At 56.0% G+C, this 20,801-nt stretch overlaps 1 protein-coding gene across 2 annotated transcripts in view; it reads left to right on the top strand.

Moving 5' to 3' along the window:
- The first annotated feature begins 6,009 nt into the window (after positions 1-6,009).
- The window catches only part of RHBDL3 (rhomboid like 3), a 49,918-nt gene continuing 35,126 nt past the window's right edge, over positions 6,010-20,801 (top strand). Inside the window, exons 1-2 of one of the 2 annotated variants that reach the window (XM_026517637.4) lie at positions 6,010-6,158; positions 7,669-7,692. In XM_026517637.4, the coding sequence (XP_026373422.1) occupies positions 6,051-6,158; positions 7,669-7,692 (132 nt within the window). In that variant the 5' untranslated portion in view covers positions 6,010-6,050. The remainder of the gene's footprint in view (positions 6,159-7,668; positions 7,693-20,801) is intronic. The other variant, XM_026517638.4, reaches the window with a different exon arrangement.

The raw sequence follows: 20,801 nt of genomic DNA, 5'->3' as shown, positions 1-20,801 counted from the left end.
CTCGGGCCGTGATCCCGGCGTTATGGGATCGAGCCCCGCATCAGGCTCTTCCGCTAAGAGCCTGCTTCTTCCTCTCCCACTCCCCCTGCTTGTGTTCCCTCTCTCACTGGCTGTCTCTATCTCTGTCAAATAAATAAATAAAATCTTAAAAAAGAGAGAGAGAGAGAGAAACAAAGCAGAGAAACAGCCCAGTGGCTTTTCCCTGAAGCCAAAGCCATCCCCTGACGCATAGGGGCCTGCGACTGGACAAGCCTCGCTTGGGCACCCTGACTTAGCCCTGCCTGGTTGCCCTGGGGGCAGACCGGTAGTTGGGGCCAAGGGCACTCACCACATCCACCCCCCCACCACCACACCTTCACTCTTAAAATAAGAAATTTGGTGAGAGGAATGGAGACTCAGAGTTCCTCTGGGCCCAGGGGGTTTTCGTGTCCCCATCTGTAAAATGGAGGCAATTGTACCCATTCTGCTCACCTCGAAAAAGCCAGCTTTAGGGGGATGAAATGGAACGACAGACCCACAAATGGAATAACAGAATGACAGAATGACAGGCTCTGACATAAAGGCAGCAGGCATATGATTGGTTTTTTATTATGCAGAAGGATCTTTTCTCCACAACATCAAACTCGTTGCTTGGTGGGGGCTGAGAGTAATAACTCTGTAATTAGACTTCATGTCCTATCAACAGACATGCTCTGTTTTTCATTAAACAGACATTTGTTCGGCTCCTACGGTGCGCAACGTTGAAGATTACAATGGATGCAAAACTAAACAGGCCATCTCCTCTTCTTCAAGGAACAGACATTCTTGGATAAAGAAGATAAAACCTAGCTAGAGGAAGGAGTGGGTCCGTTTGGGCTGGAGGGTTAAGGAAAGGCTTTGGGAAGGAGGGGCGTGCCTCGGAGAGGTGCGTGTGATCCTACCCTTCGCATGACCAAAGGTCCCACAGAGTGCTGGAGGCCCAAAGAGAGTCCAGAAAAGGCACCCAGGGGACCAGCCGAGCCCCGAGGAGATGGCAGAGAAGGAAGGGGAGAGCCAGCAAAGCCCTTGAACATGTGGCTGGCTACATTTTGGAACCTGGAGAGTGTCCTCTGTGCCCTTCTGAGCTTTACTTTTGGGAACCCACGCCTCTCTTTGAAAGGGCTTGGTGTCTGCGAACCTAGACATCCTTCCGAAACGATTTAAGTGTCTCAGCCAATTGGGGGCCCTGGAGGGAGTGAGAAAGGCAAGAGACGAAAGCAAAGCAGCGTTGTGCCGTTTGATCTCCAAGACAGCGGGCAATAATGGAAGAATGTGGGAGCTGGGACTGAGGGTGGTTGGATTCCAAGTGGCGGTCTCCTCCCTGAGCGGCGTCCGCTGTTCGGACTTGCAGGCTTCAAACATGACTGGGGGATTCCTGCAAGACAAAAGAATTCAGGGCTAGGGCTTGGATCTCAGTCAAAAATAACTCATGTGTTCATCTCAGGCAGGCACACGGCAGCGCTCGGGGCCGTGTGCAGGTCTCTCAGAAGACTGGAACTGCACGTGGTGAGTGGGGTCTGCAAGGGTCAGGTTGGGTTTGCTTTAGGGAGAGAAAGGGACTTGAGGGGCTCACACTTGACCGAGGGAGACCTCAGAATGGGAAGCTGTTGTTGGAGAAGAGGCCCAAGCTGGAGAAGTTCTGGAGAAAATCACACCCCCCTTTCACCCCCTGCTCTGCTCTGCCATTTGCTTTGGGCGGTAATTACAGCCCTTAATGTTCTTTCCCTGGCTTCTCATTAGCTCATGTGGTCCACAAACTTCTTGGCTCCCCTCACCCCGCTTCCCCCTCCCAGGGGCTCCCCCTGGCTTTCTCAGCTCACCACTGGCCACCCATCGTTCTAGCCCCCAGGTTCAGAGCACCAGATCCTTAAAAACTCCGCCCTCTCTTGGGGGGTGCATCTTAGAGACTCAGACCCCAAACAGCTCTTCCTCTTCCCTCCTTCCTTTTCTTCCTGAGCTGTAATCAGAGGATTATCTGATTTTCTCCCAGGAGGCCAGGGCCTGGGTCTTCCTCCCTTTGTGTTCCCAGCACCTCGGCCAGGGTCTGGCAAATAATGGACACTTGCAATGTGCTCGTTGAATTGCACTCCTGAGCTGCTGCCAACTTAATCTTCCTAAAATGCTGCTCCAGTTAGAAGCTATCCCTCCTCTCCATCGCCCACTGAGTGAGGTCCCACGTCCTCAGCCCAGCACTCAAGGACTTTGGAGACATGGTTCTCACCACCTGGCCACTCGGTGCTCACCCTCTGAGCTGTTCTCAATGCCGTCAGTGGCTTTCCTACCTCTGTGCCTTTGCCGCGATGGTTCCCTCCACCCAAAAACCCTTCCACACTGTCTCCCCTAAAGCTGCCCCATCTCTCGAGGCTCCTCTCTGAACTGAGTGTGACTCTCTGGAGCTCAAACTGCTCTCCCCCCAGGCTCTTACCCTGCACTGCAGCCACAAAGAATGTTCCTTAGGAACTTCAAGAGACGTCATGGGTGTGGAGCACTGACAAAATGAAGAGCAGGGTATCAATCAAAGCCAATCAGCCCTTGTTTGCTGTCACTTCCCAGCAGACCTCGGGTTCTCTGAGGGCAGGGCCCTGTGTACGGTTCTCTAACAAGTGCCTGGCCCACGGCAGCCATCCAGGGAAAGCGAGCAGGCACCAACGCCCATTCCCTCCTCTGTCCCCAGTGTGACACTGAATGTGCCAGTCCTCAGGTTATCCTAGTCCAGAGTGGCCCAAAAGCTCTCAGACAGCCTGGCCACTCCCATCCCTCAGAGGGGTCCCACCGCCTGCTGGGGAGCTGGGTGTCTCTAGCTGCTGATTCCCTGGGCCCGGCTGGCTGGTGAGGCGGAGGCTACGTTGAATGCGAACAGTGAGAGTCCGGCCTCAGGTGCATGGAGGAGGCTGCATGTTACAGCGCATCTCCAAGTCCAGTTGGCCATTCTCCTTCCAGCGGGGGCCAGTTAAAGGGAAGCAGTCTCCCGAAAGGAAGCTTCGGTTAACGGTTGGGAATTCTTTCCTAGAATACTTCTGGTGCAGGTGAAATGTTCCTAGGGCAGACAGAGAAACAAGATGCCCTCCTGGAGACTTCTCGGATCCTCCCTCTCCCCTAATTGCTGCTGTGCTCATGACCTCTTCCTTGGATGGTGTCTCCCATCTTCCTTTGCTCGGGCCAACCTCCGCCTGGTCTATCTTCCATATTCCAGCTGAAGGATTTTTTTTTTTTTTTTAGATTTATTTGTTTATTTGAGAGAGAGGGAGAGAGAGAAAGCAAGAGTGAGCATGCAGTGGGGAGGAGCAGAGGGAGAGGGACAATCTTAAGCAGACTCCCAGCTGAGTGCAGAGGCCAACATGGGGCTGATCCCAGGACCCTGAGATCATGACCTGATCTGAAACCAAGAGTCAGTCACTCAACTGACGGTGCCCCCAGAAGGATCTTTTTATATTTATTTTTGAGAGAGATTGAATCTTAATCAGGCTCCATGCCCAGCACGGAGCCCAGCATGGGGCTGGATCTCACAACCCTGAAATCATGACCTGAGCCAAAATCAAGAGCCGGACGCCTAACCAACTGAGCCACCCACACGCCCCCCAGAAGGATCTTTTTAAATACTACTCTGCTCTTCACAGTCCTTCGATGCCTCCCCAATGGCCTTAGGTAAAGTCAAAGCTCCTTTCTCAGGAAATTCACAGCCCTTCAAACCATCCCTTCCAGGCTGGGCTCTTCACGTGAAGCCGCCTGCTCTCGTGGGCAGCCATGCCAGGTTGCTCATAGCTCCCCTGCCCTACCATGCTGCTTCCCGTGCCCCACCTCTGCCTGCACTGTTCCCTCTGCCTAGAACGCCTTCCCTTCAGGTTTCTTCTCACTTTCGCCTGGTTCTGGGGGCATACCCTTTGGGAAGCCTTCTTGGACCCTCAAGAACCCCATCTTCTGGGTTTCTATGCCCCCTGGACTTCCCTGGCTATCTCCAGTTAAACAGTTTCTAGAAGGTAGGGTCCAGATCCTATTTATCTCTGTATTCCACTGGCACTCAGTAGGAGCTCAGTCAGTGTTCAGAGAACTGAGCCTGCTGGGGTCCCTTCCACCTGAGGGGTTGACAGAGTTGGATCTGTTGATAAGAGATGCCCCTGGGCTGAAGAAACCAAAGGGCAGCTGGGGTCGGAACACTGTCCAGGGCTGTTGGACATCTCAGCAGAGTGGCTGACGCCTCTCTGAGCCCTTCTTCCCCTCCCCCCACCCCAGGCTTCCTGGACGACTGGTCCATCCCAGAGATCTGTGTCTCCCACAGCCAGCACCCAGACAGGTCAGATCACGTAAATTCTACTCCGGAGGGTGGGGAGGAGGCAGTGATATGGACCCAGGGCCCCATGCTTCCTTTGGTCCTTCCAGGCAGGCATCTTTCCACAAAGAAGTAGGCCTCTCTTCTGTCCCCCTGAAGGCTGTTTTCAAAATCACATCCTATGCAGACAGTTTTATTTACAAGGAGATCTTGGCAGGATCTTGACTTGTTAGTAGAGTAGGGATGGGGGAGGGTGGTGAGAAACAAAAATAGTTGAAATGATCACACTTTCTGAAACCGAGATGAAAATTGGTGTCTGTAGCAAACTCACCTAATTAGACAGAGTTAATTTCCTCCTCTGTGTTTAAGGGAAATAGTCATTGTCGGGTGAGCCAGTCACAGGTTGGATTCCGGGGCCTGGGTTGTGCTCCTGCTTTATGATGATGAGAGCATTAATTGCAACTTTCTCTGTTGGAAAAGAGTCTCCGTTTCTCATAGGGAGAGAGAGGAGCAAAGACCGGTGAGTGGGCGGGTGTTGGGAGGAGGACTGGAAGGGCACTGACTGACCAGGAGTGAGTCCCTGGGCCTCTTGGGAGAGGTGGCATTTGTCCTAGTTGACCACTGGACCAGTTTGAGGCAGAGCCTCTGCTTCTGGGAGACGATCTCCCGGGAGGGCTTTCCCGCAGGGAAACAACACCCATTTCTTATAAGATCCCCTCTTCCTCTGATCTAACTTCAGTACGACTTTAGCTTCTTTGCCACCCTTCTCCCAGCTGGGGCACTTCTCTGGGCTTGCCTCTGTCAACCTGGTCAAATGAAGCCAGGGCACAGTCACATAGCTCTTTTGTAGGGAGGGCAAGATTTAGGATTTGGGGTCCCGACCGGCCCTATCTGACTTCTCCCATCCCTGAATTACTGGGAGTATCTGGACCTCCCAGAATCTGAGACCCAAGGGAGGGGGAGAGAGAGAAGGATCCCGTCCTCCCAGCATCCCGGCCCCAATTCACTCCCAGTTAACCCTGACGTTGCCAACTTAGGAAAAGCCTTGCCCCTGCCTCCTTCACCCATCTGCAGCCTCCGAGTGAACGTTAACCCAGTGGGTCTCGGGAAGTGGGCACTGCACCCCACTCCGGCCTTGAGACCAACCAGGGCCCGGGATGGAGGCTGGCGGTAATGGGGCCAGGGACCGCGCAGCACTCCCCTCCGCACCCCCCTCCTCCGCCCCGGGCGGTGCAGCCACTTCCCCGCCAACCCCGCCGCAGCTCTGCCCCCTCCCCTCCCATGGCCTCGCCGCTCTGACCGATTTGGCTCTGGCGGTGGCGCCCGGGGGCGGGGGACCGCTGTCCCCGGGAGCAGCCCCGCCCCCGCCCGCGCGCCGCCCCCGAGGAGTCCGCGGGGAGGAGGAGACTCCGGCGCAGAGCGGGGGCCGCGGGAAGCGGGAAGGGAGCGCGGGGAGCCGCGGGGCCGGGGCCGGCCCAAGGGCGCCCTCGCCTCGCAGCCGGGCGTGGGGGTCGGGGCGCAGGCAGAGGCCGGCGGGGCCGCGAGCGCCGAGAAGTTTGGCGGCGGGGGGCCGGGCGTCCCGTGGCTGCGAGGCGGCGGCGCGGGGGCCGGGGCCATGGGGGCGGGCGCGGGCGGCGGGGCTGGCGCGGAGGCGGCGCGGCGCGCACAGAGCCCCTGGAGCTGCGCGGCCGGCGCGGCGCAAAGTTAGCCCGGCGCCCCGGGACGAGCCCCGCAGCCGCCCGCCGGCCCTGGACCCCGCGGCGGCATGGGCGAGCACCCCAGCCCGGGCCCCGCAGTGGCAGCCTGCGCCGAGGCGGAGCGCATCGAGGAGCTGGAACCCGAGGCCGAGGAGCGGCCGGCGGCGCCTGAGGACGTGAGTGCCCCCTCCCCCGCCCGGGCAAACTTTCTGGGGGGCATTAAAGGGGAGCTGCCCCCGCGGGGCAACTTAGAGGTTTCAAGGTGACGCGGGAGCACCCCGGATTGGCCGGGTCCCCGCGGGCGGGAGGGGGCGGAGGGACCGGTCTCCCCCAAACGCGCGCGCGCCACCCCCCGCTCGGGCTCCGCGGCTTCCCTGCGGGACGCAGCCCCGCCGCTGCGCTGGGGACCGGTCGGCCGCGGGAGCCCCCTCCCCGCGGCTGGTGCAGTGCCCGGGACACGGCGTTTTCCCGCAGAGGCGGCGGCGTCACAGCAGTGACTCCCCCTCCCCTCCCACTCGCGACCTGCGGGCTCTCTGAGCCCGGGGAAGGAGCGGGCGCCGCAGAGTCCCCGGAACCCGGCAGCGCCGACCGGCCTGGCGACCCCCTTCTTCGCTTCCGGATTAGCTCCCTCCCGGCACCTGCCCTGTCGCGACACTGATTGAAATTCAAGCCGGCCCGGGTCCCTGAACCCGGCCGGAGGAGGGAGAGGCGGAGTGCTGGGAGCGGTGTCGCTTCCAGAAGAGCCCAGGAGTCCCAGACCGAGTCGGTGCCAGCGACGGCCCCCCGGGCGAGGATGGGGAGGGGCTGCCCCAGAGGGCTTCCCTGCCATCTGCTGCTGGAGTCTCCTTCCCACTGGCCGGGGGAGCCATCGGCGGAGCGGGCACTGGGGAGTCCTGGGAACTGGGATTTCTTAAGCTACTCCCTCCTGAGGTTAACCTGCAAATAGAGGTGAAAAACTGGAGAGACACTCTGCCCTGCCCTAGCCCACTCTCAGGGTAGGGAGATGGAGTGAAGCCAGGACCCCTAACCTACCAGTGAATGTGCCCCAGGGTTGCTTAACCGTCCTCTCCCCCCCTCCCCCCCCCCCCGCCGTTTAGACATCTCACCTGCTTCCGACCCCGCAGCCCTGTACGCACCAGGCTCGTGTACTCAGCACTTAGACTCAGCCTTGGAGAGACTGTTCAGATTTCGGCGCATTCCGGAGACCCCTCCTCCCAAACTGCAGGCAAAGATTAGTGTTTATTCAGGGCTGCGTTCTTCTGACCAGGGCTCTCTGGCCGTGAGCAGGTGGCGACTGTTGCAGCAGGGTGCGTCCCCAGGTGTGGAAGTAGACAGGGACACGAGCTTTAGGCAGAAGTTATCAGAGGCCCTTGGATAGAGTTGGATGCCTTTATTGAGTAATTGCTGAGAATCACCCTTGTTCTGCTTATCCCTCCTCCCACCTGTCTCCAAGAGAGGGACATACCCCCTCCCCAACCCGAGTTCCCTCTCTCTGCCTAGTGCAGACTCATTTGGGGAGCTCTTCCCAGGTTTCCCCTGGTGTCTGGTGGCGGGTTCCTGACTCTGGGCAGCAGCTGGGAGGCTGTGTCAGGAATATCAGGGGGCTAGAGAGTCCTTGGTGATAAGTGTGTGTTTCTTTCTCTCTCTCCTCTTTCTCCTCTTCTGCATGGCCTCCCCCTCTACCAGCACTGGAAGGTCCTGTTTGATCAGGTATGTGAGCAGTTAAATCCCCCCACTTCCTTCCAGCCCTCCCCACAATCAGTCTCCCTGCTTGCGTGGGCTTCCCTAGCTCTGCACTCCTGAGATGGTGACGTGTGGTGGGGGCGTGGCTTAGTGCATCTCTGAGACTGATCGACAGGGCTCTCCACTGCTCTCCAGGTTTCAGGAGCGGGCGGTGGGCTCCCCTGAGAGATCCTTCGCTCCCTCCTCCTCCCAACTCTGCCTCACCAGAGCTGGGTTTAGACCATGTAGAAATTACACAATAGGTATCGAAAGCCTGGGACATTCCCTATGTGCGGGGTTCAGGGGTTGGGGGGGTTGCAGTTCGGACTGGAGAGGTGGGGGAAGGGCTTAGGTTAATATCCCCTCTCCTTTTTTACCTCCACCTTCAAAGATCCATGGCCACTACTGAAGTCAACTCTCAGCTGTCCTTGGAGGGTGACTCACAGTATGGGCTCTTTTGAAAGCTGACTCTAACTTTGCGGCAGGGATGAGAGAGTTATGGGAAATAGTATGTGATTGTTTGCAACGCCTAGCGTCTAGGTGTGGGGAATGGAGTTGGGAACTTTGGAATCTGTTGATGGACGTTTGACCTTTGGCAAGGAAACAGTGTCTTCGTTACTTAGTACGGTGTTGAGAGCTTTTGTGTATTTCCCTTTCCCTCTTCATTCCCCAGTACAGAGGAGAAGAGGCAAGGGATGTCCCAGTGCAGGGGGACTAGTGAGCGCTGTGCCCTGCAGTAGGCAGGATTATGCTGTAAGTTTGTGCAACTTTAAGAGCCCAGTCTGGTTGGGGCAGAGGGAACCTGTTGGGTTGAACAAGGAGATAAAGCTGACAAAGTAGCTTGGACTAGACCTCATCCTGTTGTGGGCAGGGAAAGCCTTTGAAAGTATTTTCAGCAGGGATTCAAGCAAAGCTTTGGAAAGGTCCTGTGTGCTGGTGGGACGCAGGTAAGGTGGATGGCAGGCATGAGAGAGAGTAGACAGGGACCTGCCACGGTGAATGGATGTGGAGGATGCCCAGAACGGAAAGGGAAAAAGGGCTGTGGCAATGGGGGAATTGGAAGATCTCACTGGACCCGAGTAGATGAGCGAAATGCACAGATAACTTTGGGATTCTGAACCTGGAAGGAAAAGGGGAAAATCAGGGTGGGGGTGGGGTGTTGGCAAAAATGACAGCTTTGGTGACAGACCAGTTCAATTTGAGGAACCCACCAAATGGGACTGAGACCTGGAATTACAGCTGGAAAATCATGGGGGGGGGGACACTTGCCGGTGTCACCCACATTAGCATGAGGCCTGGCTCTGGTTTGGGGAGCAGCCTCGGCTCCCATCCTAGCGTCCCAGCGGGGTAGTGCATCGCTCCCTCTGCTCCCACTCGCCACCCACTCTCCCTCCAGTTCTTGGGAGCACAGCAGCTGCTGGCCTGCCGCCCTGAGGCAGGAGGGGCCGCCTGCTGCCACCGATACCACGACCAGCAAGCTGCCAGCCCTTCACACCTCCTGCCAGATTTAGAATCAGAACCTAGAACAAAGTGTATCATTCTTTTTCCCTCTGTGTCTGTCTTTCTCATTTGATTAATTTTCTGTGTATGTTTACATTTTAAAAGGAACTATTTGGGTGAACGGAGGAAAACTTTTAGTAGGAAGAATCTGGAGCAGAGAGAGGAGACAGTGTGCAGAGAGCAGAGAGACTGTGTAGCAACTCATATTGGCGGGTGGTCCTTGAAATCCATTTTCTCCCACTGGAGGGAGGTCCCTCGTGTCGCGGGAGCATCCCCCTGCTTCTGGGAAGGCCCACCCGGAAACCGTGCCAGACAGACAAAATTAATTCTAGGAAAGAAACTCCCAGAGAACCCTGGGCAAACCATTTTCTCTCACAGTAAGTTCTCCCTTATGTCTAGTCCCCATCCATCACATGGCATTAGAAGCCCATTTCTGGGGGCGCCTGGGGGGGGGGCACCGTTGGTTAAGCATCTGACTCTTAGTTTCGGCTGAGGTCATGATCTCGGGGTCATGAGATCGAGTCCCACATCTGGTTCTGTGCTCAGTAAGGAGTCTGCTTGTCCCTCTCCCTCTTAAATAATAAATCTTAAAAAAAAAAAAGCATCAGCAGCACTGCATTTCTGTCGCCTTCCCTCCCGTGGGTGATTTGTGTTTAAGGAGCGCTGCTCCTGAGCAGTGCTTGCCCTCTGGCAGAGATCCAGTCCCTCGGTGTTCCTCGCGCCTACATCGTGAAGCTGCCCCTGGACCATTCCCCAGTGGCGCTAACTGGAGAGTAGCCATGAAGCTTCACGAAGGGGTGTACAACTTCAGAACGTGAGGTTATTTGGAATTTGGAAGGGTTTTCCCCTTGCCTCTTCCTGTGGGCCTGCTTAACGGTAGGACTTGAGGATTGGGGACCTTGGTGCATTTAGGAAGGAACATTTGACTGGGGGTTGAGGCAGCCCCCCAACCATCTTATCCAAAATAGACAGCCCTGACCAGTCAAACTGATCAGTGGGGTGGGGTTCATGACACCTGTCAGAGTCCCTACGAACTGATGTGTTCACCCTCCAGAGGTCGATGGGTTGAGAAGCTGGCCCCAGTTGGTCCTCCTTTCTTTCCTCCGTCAAGGGAACACCAGTGAACACCCAGTTTCGAACTGGGACCTGCTGGGACTTCTCCCCCAGGTTTTCAGGATATCTGGCGTCGCACCAGTTCCCTCTGTGCTGTCTGGTTCTTCAGCACATGGAGTGGCTTTGACCCAACATGAAGCTAATTAAACCCCAAAAACTAGAAGCCATGACCTTGGCCCTTTGGTCCTGTAAGGTCACCCGTCATCTAAATGGTCAGGATGCCTTTTGTGGGAGTTGGAAGTGAAGAAAACAGGTGACCCCAGTCCCTTGGAGGTTTACCTGTCCCCCTTTCCCCATATTCTGGGAATTTGGCTGGTCTTCTCAAGCAGGGGAGTAGCATGCCAGCCCTCCTTACCCCACCCCTGACTTCTTCCCTGTGGGTCCCGGGAATTATAGCAGGCAGGAAACCTGGAGGTCATCATTCAACCCCGAGACTGTCCATCATACGTTTTGTTTCCTATTTCCACTTCTGCTTGCGGGAATTATCTTTTCATGTGCTTGAGATCGAAACGTTTTTCCTAAATATTAGATTTTAGAGTTACCTAAATAAGAATCTGTCGTCCTAGCGTACTATCGTGGTACAAAATGTCTTATTTTTCTATACATGAATCTGTTGAGCTTTTCCTTCATGATTCCTTCTATTGCTTTGGACCTGAGACAGTCTTCATCCCCCTTTATTTTTTTTTAAGTTTATTTATATATTTACTTAAGCAATTTCTACGCCGCACGTGGGGCTCAAAGTCACAGCCCTGAGACCAAGAGTCGCACGCTGTTCCGACGGAGCCAGCGAGGTGCCCCAGTCTTCGTCCCTCTTTAGATCTTATAAATATGCACTTCTATTTCCTACTACAGTTTCTGTGACCAAAGAAATCACCTAACCCTTTACTCCATCCTGACCTTGTTCCTATCCAGTTATCCCAGCACTTACTAAGAAACACTTCCTTTAATGTGTTTGGAAAATTGTATCCCTTGGTAAATTTTTATGTGTGTGGGTTTATTCTTTATGTCTCATCTGTCGCGCTGCTGTTTGTAATTTTGCGCAGGTCACGTGGGCCTTCAGCCCTTGCTTTATGTGGTTCCATGGGATCCTCTTTTTCAGGTTATTCTTTGACAGTCTCAGTCACTTCCCGAACTCCAGGGAGGTGCCGTCGGGGATCCAAGGTCAAGGAGCGGGTCAGTGGCAGATACTGGACCAGAGTGCACTTAACCCGTAAAGGGCTTCCAGGGTGGGAAAGCCATTTCCAGGTTCACCCTTCAAATGCCGTCAAGATCTGCAAATGTTAAATGAGCAACAGTGTCGGGAGCAGAGTTCTGTTACGTCAGCAAAGCACAGTTGCTTTTGAGCTCAGATAAGTGAGAAGGAAAAGGAAGGATTAGAAGTAATTTGGTTTTTTTTTCCCCCCTTCCCCTGGGAGCATGCATGTCTCAGGCCCCCATAAGAGCCCCAGCTTTGCTAATCTTCCAGAAGGAGAGCAGACAAGTTTTGATTGTCCCACCACTGAAATTATAAATGTGTTACAAGCAGCACGCAGAGCAACTGAGACGGCCTGCTGGGTACAGAACCCTGGCTTTGGAGTCCGGTAGACCTGGCTTCAAGCCCTACTGCCTTTGTCGCAGATGCCAAGTGGTGTTAGCTCTCTGAGCCTCGATTTCCTCATTTGTAAAACAAGGACAGTGATCTTGAACTCCAGGGACAATGGTGGGAATTAAATGGAAGAGGAGACTCTTTCCAATGTATGATACCCAGTGGCCATTCGACAACTGCCTCTTAACTGGGAATGAGTTTGCTGTAAGACGCACAAGGCTGCTTCTGAGATCCAGGCCCCCACGGGGAAGGAAAGCAGCAGCCTCTTTAAACCGGCTCCTTGCCTTTCCTGGAAGGGGAGCCACTTCTGAGCCCGGAGGATTTTCCTGCTGCCTTTCCCCAAGTGTCTCCCCTGCTTGGCCCCCATCTCTCCAGCCTGCGGTCTTCCCTTGGCCTGACCCTGAAGCCCACCTCATCTGCAGTTCTCCCACAAGCTGGATTAAATTCTGGGAGCTGAAAAGAGGTTCAGACAGGGCCACTGAATGGATTAGTGAGGAGCCGCAGAGAAAACATCTGCCCCAGAGGCAGGGGCATTGATGGCGCCCCTGGAACACATTGATTAGCCAGCAGAACGAGGCACTGAGTTTGACTGGAGCCCTTGCTCAGGCTTTGCCACCTCCAACCCTTATCAGGTGGCCTCCAGGGCCCTTGAGGCTGTGGATGTCCCTCCACCACAAAGCCAGCTTTCCTATCCTGCCCCCGCCCCGCCCCCCCGGACCTTGGCAGGCCTGCTGAATTAACCCTTTCATCCCTGACCACTCACAGAACTACATTTGATGGCAGTTGAGCGGTGGGGCTGAGGGATGGAGATTGTAGGCCGCCTGCCGCGTGAGAGGCACGTGTCCAAGCAGACGACACATCAGACTGCAGGCCCGCATGTGTTGTCTTGGGTTCAAATGTCTTCTCCCCACGCAGGCCCTGACTGTGGGGCTGCCTCGCTCACGCCGGCCCCTCTGGGGCTGCTCCCGCCTCGAGGCCCCTAGGTTAGGAGAAGCATCTTGTCCAGTCTGCTCATTTGGCAAATGCGGAAGCGGAGGTCAGGGGCCTTCTGAGATCACGTGGTGCAGTCGTGTCGGAGCTGGGACTAGAGCCCGGTTCTGCTGCCCTCTGACCTGTGTTCCCGCCACCAGCCCTTGCAGCCTTCCATTGGCTTCCTTGGCGTCCTGAGTGACTAGGGCGGCGGGGAGGACACACGTCTGGCTCAGGTCCCAGTTCTGCTCCCAGCTGTGTGGCCACGGGCAGGCCAGGTGAGCTCTCCAAGCCTCTGCGGTCTCACCTGTGAGCTGCCTAGACTACCACCCGGGAGGTGGCCTGTGTGTGGTACTTGACACAGTACGTAGCGAGGCCGTCATGTCTTGTTACTGGAACTTCAGAAAATGGATGCTGTTCTTAAAAGAAGCTCTGACACGTAATAGTTATCGGTGGCGAATTATAGCGTCCAGATCCCCGGTCTGGGGCTCCTTCTACCCTATCGAGCTGGCTTCTTCCACGTGCCTCCTGAACTTTCCGCAGGGAAAGAAGGGAAGTGTTGGCACAAAGGCTGCCTGGGATGGGGGTGGCACCCAAGGGTCCCCTCTGCTCACTGGCTGGATGCCTGCACCGCTGAGGGTGAAGGGTCCGGCCATCAGGCAACCAGAGCCCAGAGCCAGCCTCCTCTGCCTGGTGTCCCATTTGGCAGTTCCCGGTGGCCTCCCGTGAGAATAGGGCACGCTTCTGTGTTCTGGAAATGAGTCTGTGTGTATCTTGAGCTGTGAGCAACTCGGGGTAGCCAGCACCTCTGTCCCACCAGCTTTCCTTTCTTTCTTTCTTTTTTTTTTTTTAAGATTTTATTTATTTATTTGAGAGAGAGAGAAAGAGAGCGCATGAGGGGGAGCAGGGGGAAAGGGAGAAACAGACATCCCTGCTGAGCAGGGAGCCTGATGCGGGGCTCGATCCTGATCCCCGGACTCCAGGACCATGACCTGAGTGGAAGGCAGACGCTTAACCGACTGAACCACCCAGGCGCCCCTCCCACCAGCTTTTCTGAAGCAAGTTACAGGTTTGAGTTCGTAAATATTTCTTTGAGAGAGCAACTATTGAGTGCCTACTGCATGCACAGAGGTCCTTATCTCATTTTGACCTTTCAGTAGCCCTGTGAGGTGAGGGGTGCTATCCCCTCTTTACAGAGGAGGAAACTGAGGCCCAAGGGGGCGGGGTGGGGCTTGCCCAGAGACACAAAGCAAATGAGGGCCCTCTGCGGAAGGCGCTGTATGTGTTTGTCCACACGGCTTCCAGTGGCTTCTGAAACAGGGTGAAGGGCCCCAGGAGGTGAAAGTGTTTGGTGACTGTTTATCCTACCTGCCTGGCTCCCACTCCCCTCCTCCCTGAATCTCTCAGCCCTCTCATTTCTGGGAACAAGGGACCCTTTGGTGGTTTCCAAGAGAAGTAGCAGGAGGAAATGGGTTTAGGCTGAAGGGAGGGATGGGTCAGGTGTCAACCGCCTGCCCCCTGCTCACACCTAGTCCCACCCCTCCCTCCTGTGACTCCCCCCCTGGGCCTGGACGCCTGCCCTTGTGGCTATGACTCAGCTTTAGTCCCCAGGCGGCTGTGATGGTTGTGCCTGGATGAGTCAGCGCGGGCAGTATGTCTGCTCCTGGGGACCCAAGGGACCTGCCTCTGAGTCACAGCCCCCAGCTGCCCTCTCAGAGTCTCCAAGGCCTTCTTTGGGGGGCTCTGAAAAAAGGAGAAGAGGGTCTTCCAAGAGGCTCTTAGGGTGGAAAGAGACAAAGCTCGGAGGAAAGAGCCAGCCCCACCCCTCATTGCCCTCCTAACCCCAGCTTCCTGCACTGGGGTGGGTAGTCTGGGAGCTCTTTCCCTCCAGCCCAGGTGTTGAGAGAGTTGGGTGGTTTCTGGAAACATGCCCATTATCCAGCGACTCAGCCTGGATTCAGGCCAGGATGCCCACTTCTCTGCAGAGGGAAGAGTGTTCTAGCTCCCTAACCAGACTGCCAACCTCAGCTGTTTGACTTATGGGCAGGAGGGATGCTTGGGAGACCATCTTGGGGCTTCTGGGAGAAACCTCTTGAGAGGGACAAGCTGCCTTCCCCCAGGCCCGTCCCACGGCAACTGGAAGAACAGAAATAATACAGCTGGGAATCCTAGAATCATAGAAGCTTTTCCAGCTGTCAGAGGCCTGGCCTGGCCAAATCCCAGGGGAGCACAAGGGTCACTTGGGCCTCCCTGTAGGGAGACCCAAGGACAGGAGGGTCAAAACCTGGTTTTCAGGAACTGGTCTCTCTTCTTCCCAGGGAGACTTGAGGTCTGAGAATCCACTCCAGCCCCAGCTAGAGCAAGCCAGGTGGTGCCCCCTTCCACTCACTGGGAGGGCCTCTGGGCAAGCGGTTTATCTCTGTGTACCTCAGTTTCCATGTCTGTTAAATGGGACTAATCACACTCACTCTAGGATTGGTGTGAGAAAAAAAGTAATAAGGTATTTGTGAAAAATCAGTATTTCAGAGTCAGGGGGAGAAGTCAGGGGACTGGCGTGAGGCGGTTTTGTCTATGGGGAGAATTAGCATCCTGATTTGCAAGGAAGGAGAACTGGAAGAGAAATCTGGTACTCCCATAACCTCACCTCCTGACCTCAGCAGCTGCAGGCCTGGACCTAATTTATGGGGCAGTAAATATCCGTAATGGGCCAGGGTTCCCTGGGGGGCTGTGGCTTTTGGGTGGGGACAACTCTGCTGAGCCTGTGGCTTACCCCGGGTAGCCTCGTTAATTCATCTCTGTTCATCTCTGTAATGATGCAAGGACCCAGCAGATGAGGCTTGGTCACTGTCCCCACTGTCTCCCTGCACTTTGCCCTGCCCCCCGCATGCATGCCATGTGGTCACTTCCCAGGGCTCCTTCTGTTGGAGGGCAGAGATTGGACACTGGGGCCAGGGATGGGAGCCTTCCTTAGATCCCAGGTCTGACCTTCCGGACTGGAGAGGTCTCCACCACGATGGCACTCCAGGTACTGCCTTTGGGTCCTTGAAGGTACCCACACCCTTCAGAAATCCTGGGCCTCTCTACATCAGGAAGAGGGAGAGGGTCGTCCTGGGAGCAGGAAGGGAATTCGAGTTCTGGGAACAGGGACCAGACATGCAGTTGTCCTGGAAATGCACTTTGTCCAATTCGCACATACATAATAGATGTAAAATAAGTGTGTTCCTTTCTTCTTTTTCTTATGCTTCACTGCTGCTGGGTAAACTCTGAACTTGGCCTGGCTCCCTGGCCAGCGGCAGCAGCGGAAGATGCGGGAGGGAGGGGGGTGGGAAATGTGGCGCCGCTGTCCCGGGTGCTGAGCAGGCAGATCCCGGCTCCCGCAGGGCTGTTCTCTGAGAGCTCAGCCCAGCCTTCCCTCAGGCCAGTCCCTGATTCTTCAGTCTCTCCCGGGCAGCATCCCCCTCAACCCTTGGGCTGCGGCCTGGGTCCGGCAGACTTCTAACTTCGGGAAGCCTCTAGACAAAGTGTCAGCAGACTTGAGGGCCTTTGCCACTCAGAAAATGGAGGTGAAAGGCTGGTTTGGAACCATGGACAGAGGGGCTGCGTTCCGCAAAAGGAAGAATAATGACTCTATGGACTCACGCATTTTTCCCAAAGAGTGTTCTATGGCGTGTTGCTGTGGAAAGTATGGTGCTCAAAGGTCCAATAAGTTTGGGAAATGCCGGGCTGAACAAAATCAGACACGTCTCTTCACTGTGAGAACTTGCAGAGCCCTTAGTATGGTTTTATGCATCCAGCCCTTCCAGAAGGGTTTCCCAAATTTATGGGACCTTGGAACCCTTATTTTAGACACCATCTTGGGCCTGGTGTTCCTCAAAACACACATGGGGAAACTCTGAGCCAGGGGCCATATTTCATATACAATATGGGACAAAGACAAGGAAGAACAAGACTGGGGCAGATTCCCATGGAGGAACCCAGAACTGTTCCCATCTTGACCACTAACTCACTCTGTAACCTTGGGCTAGTTTCTTTTGCTCTCTGCACCTGTTTCCCTGTCCAGAAAATGAGGGGTGCGATGTCTGGCACATGGCCAATCTTCAGTAAATATTTGTTAAATGAACAAAGGACCAGATTGGACTGGGGTCTCTCAAACCATTTTGAGCCATATGGTCCTAATGATAGGAGAGGGCAGGCCCTTCGCCCCTCTGCCTGGATGTGAATCGGTCTGCACCAGCTCCTGGCTGTAGTTTCTAGCATGTCGTCCCACCGAGTGCTGTGCAGAAGGCCAGTATGTGAAACAACTCCAGAGCGGGGTCTGCTCAGCAACCCCCTCCCACCCTCTCGGGGCCTCAGAGCCCCTAAAACTCTGCGGAGGAGTTTGAGACCCATAGAGATGCCTGCCAGCTCTCCTAGACCATGAATTCCGATTCCCTGGCCTGCGGCCCCTTTCGCCACCGACACTGGGTCCCTCTGACAGCACAGACCTCACCCCCGATGTTAGTTGCCTCATCCTGGTCCCAAATGTCCCATCAGCCCTTTGACTGGAGAGAAGATTGGCTCCCCCCATGGGCCGTTTGGGTTGTGGATTTCTTTCTTTTTCTTTTTAAAAAACATTTTTATTTGAGAGAGGGAGTGTGTGTGCACAAACAGGGGGAGCGGCAGAGGGAGAGGGAGACACAGCCTCCCTGCTGAGCAGGGAGCCCGACACAGGACTCGATCCCAGGACCCTGGGATCATGACCTGAGCCGAAGGCAGACGCTTAGCCAACTGAGCCCCCCAGGTGCCCCCAGGTTGTGGATCTCTTTCCCCGACCTCCATTTGTATATGGTGTGCTTATGTGTGCAGGGATGGGGATGGACCCCCTTACATCACCCTGAGAAGGGAGAGTTCCTACCATGTGATTGGAAGAGAAACTGAGGCAGCGTGATTAATGATCTGCCAATGATGGCGCAGCCCCTGGGGGCAGGGTCCCTTCTGAAAACCTCCCCCTACTCCTTGCCCCAAAGAGGGGAAGCAGCCCTAGGAGGGCTGAGGGAATGTGGTGGGTTCTTTCCCCAGTCCAGGTCAGGAGTGCACCGGGAAGGGGTCTGGGTCGCGAGACGCGGTGCGTGGCACGGCTTGTGTGGGGCCCCGGGCTGGGGAAAACGGGCGACCTGGAGGATTAAGGGGCCAGCGGGCTGGGTGGTGCTGGGATTAAACGTCCCCGAGGAACCTCTGGCAGCTCTTTTCATGGTGGAGGCAGGTGGGCGGGAGCCGAGGGAGGGTCAGCCCTCACTCTGAGCCTCTCCCCTCCCCCTGCTGCCGGCATCCTCCGCTGGCTGAATGTGGCCTTGGCCTGCCCCCTCCCTCCGCAGTGCTGGGCCCCATTCAGGAGGCAGCTGCGAGGAGGCTCCTGACTCCTGGCTCCCCGCTGGGCCCCTGCCTGCGGCCCTTTCACAGCCCACTGCCCCCAACACCCCCCCACACACACGCCCCGGCCCTCGTCAGGCTGCCTGGAGCCCGCCCAGCCCAGACCGCGTCCTGAGAGCGACCCACTGCTAAAACTGGATGAATCCAGGGCATGGGGCACGTGGCAGGGGGGAGCTCTGGGGCCTTCAGCACATCATTAATGAGGAAAATTGCATTTGTAGGGTTTCTTTTCCCAAAAGCTCCAAACCACGGATCTTATCCCCCATACCTGGCTTCGAAGGAGTCCCAAAGGCAGGAGGGGTGCCCAGGATGGCCAGCCAAGCCCCTGTGACAGGGGTGCCCCCTGCTTTGCTTTGAATGAGGCAAGAAGAACGGGACACTGAGTCGCCCTCCAGTCGGCCCTGGAGAGCGGCTGCCCTGCGTTTGCTCTAAGCCCCACAACCTGCGGGGACGGGAGGCGCGCTTGATAGATGAGGCAATTATGGCTGGAGATGTTTACTCGAAATTAGACAAACTAGTTAGTGGCTGAGACGAGGGTGGGATTTTGCCATGCTCCGTGTAGCCTCCTTCAGAAGCCCTCAGCTTTCTTCCGGGGCGATGGGACCTAACTCTGTCCTCTCTCTCTGATTCTTTCTCCCTTTGTCTCCCTCTCTCTGCCTGTCATCTTCCCGGGTGGTGGTGGGGGGGGGAGAAGGCGTCCTGTGCGGAGCTGGCCCCTTCCCTGCGTCTCCCTCCCCGCTAGGCCCCTCCGTCATCCCCGAGGCCTCATTATTAGGGTAGCGATGACCCCCATTGTCTGGCTTGTCTGGCCCTGGCACGAAAGGTAGAGTTTTGGCAGAGAAGGGAGACTCGGCCTGTTTCCAGCTCATTCTCTGTAGTCTGGAGCCTATAATGTGGTGGGGGCAGGACTGGCAGGGGGTGGGGGGCTCCTGGAGCCACAGGGCAGCCCCTGTCACTAGGACAACAGCAGGGAGCCCTGGAGGCGGAGGGAGAGCAGGGGAGCAGGTGGTTCTTTGTCTGGAGCTGGAACAAGGGAGAGGGGCCCCTGCCTGATCCCAGTCCTCCACCCCGCTGCCCTCCCAAGCCTCCCGGGCAGCCCCTGGGAGGGGATTGGCGTCCCTGCTCTTGAATGAGAGGCCATTGGGCTTCCTCCCCCAGACCGTGTCAGGACAGACTCCGTGCTGTGGGCACATCACTGCCCCCCCACCCCCCGCAGTGCTCACAGGGGGTGGCACTGGGGGAGAGTGGATTTTCCTAGGACTCTCCACCCCCACCCTCAGCCCACCTAGCACAAGGGGCCACGTGAGGCCAGGCCGGTGAGTCAGGTGGCCTGTGTCGGCCTGTGGGGATGCAGGGGGTCCCAGGCACCAGAAGGAGACCCTCACTGGCTGTCATGGCCACTCCCCGTCCAGGTCTCACTTTCCTATCTGAGCAACGGGGGCTCAGAACTGTTGCCAGGTGCGGCTCTTTCCCGCTTTCAAAATCTGCATAGGGTGGGCCCTTGAGACCCGTCCGGCCCCCTTCTCTCCCTCCTCTCACCTCCTGGGCCCTGCACTTTTGCTCCAGAGCAGTCCCTGGAGGATGAAGGTCAGCGGCCACCAGCGCTAAGCCTCCGGGTGCAGAATGCTGCTTGCCAGGCACGCCACCGAACCTCTCAGTACTCCTTTCCCTGTGCCTCGATTTCCTCATCTGTAATATGGGGCTCATAATAGGACCTGCTTCACGAAGTTGTTGTCGGGGGGTCAAAGAAATTACAGACCTAAAGTGCTTAGAAAGGTGTTTGGCCCCATGAAAACAGTCAGCAAATTTTTATCCTTAAAAATCTTTAAGGCTCAGGGAGTTGCTGAGTTTCCTGAAATACTCAGTGGTGTGAACCAAATGGGTGTCATCCCTGGAACCTGGTATTTGGAATGGAGGGTGGGGACACATGCAGATTTTTTTTTTTTAAAGATTTTTTTGTTTGTTTATTTATTAGACAGAGATAGAGACAGCCAGCGAGAGAGGGAACACAAGCAGGGGGAGTGGGAGAGGAAGAAGCAGGCTCACAGCGGAGGAGCCTGATGCGGGGCTCGATCCCATAACGCTGGGATCACGCCCTGAGCCGAAGGCAGACGCTTAACCGCTGTTAAGGTTAAGGCGCCCCCACATGCAGATTTTTAAATAAGCGTCTTTCGGGCTGTTTTCCCTCGTTGAGCTCTGGGAAGAATTTGAATAGCCCAAGACTTGTGACTCTTGGCTCTTTCTCTTGGGTTGTCTCAGAGGTACTGCACAGCGAATCAGCCTTCCGAAATTAGTCTCCGTTGACCTTCTCTAGAAAAGGGCGGACACGTGGGCTTGGCCGTCTGGGCTCCCCTGTCCTGCACACAAGGACATCACAGCATCTGTTTGCCTTTTATGATCTCAGCCGCCCACTGCAGCGTCTGTAGGCCCAGCAACGCCCTGAGGGGAGGCACTTGGGGAAGAGGACAGCTGCCAACATCGGCCAGAGACGGTTCTCGTCATTCTCTAGCAGGGAGTGTGC

Source organism: Ursus arctos, unplaced genomic scaffold, assembly GCF_023065955.2.
Source record: "Ursus arctos isolate Adak ecotype North America unplaced genomic scaffold, UrsArc2.0 scaffold_24, whole genome shotgun sequence".
In the NCBI taxonomy this organism is placed as follows: Eukaryota; Metazoa; Chordata; class Mammalia; order Carnivora; family Ursidae; genus Ursus; species Ursus arctos.
Note: the sequence above shows the minus strand (reverse complement) of the source record. Positions and strands in the feature narration are given on the sequence as shown.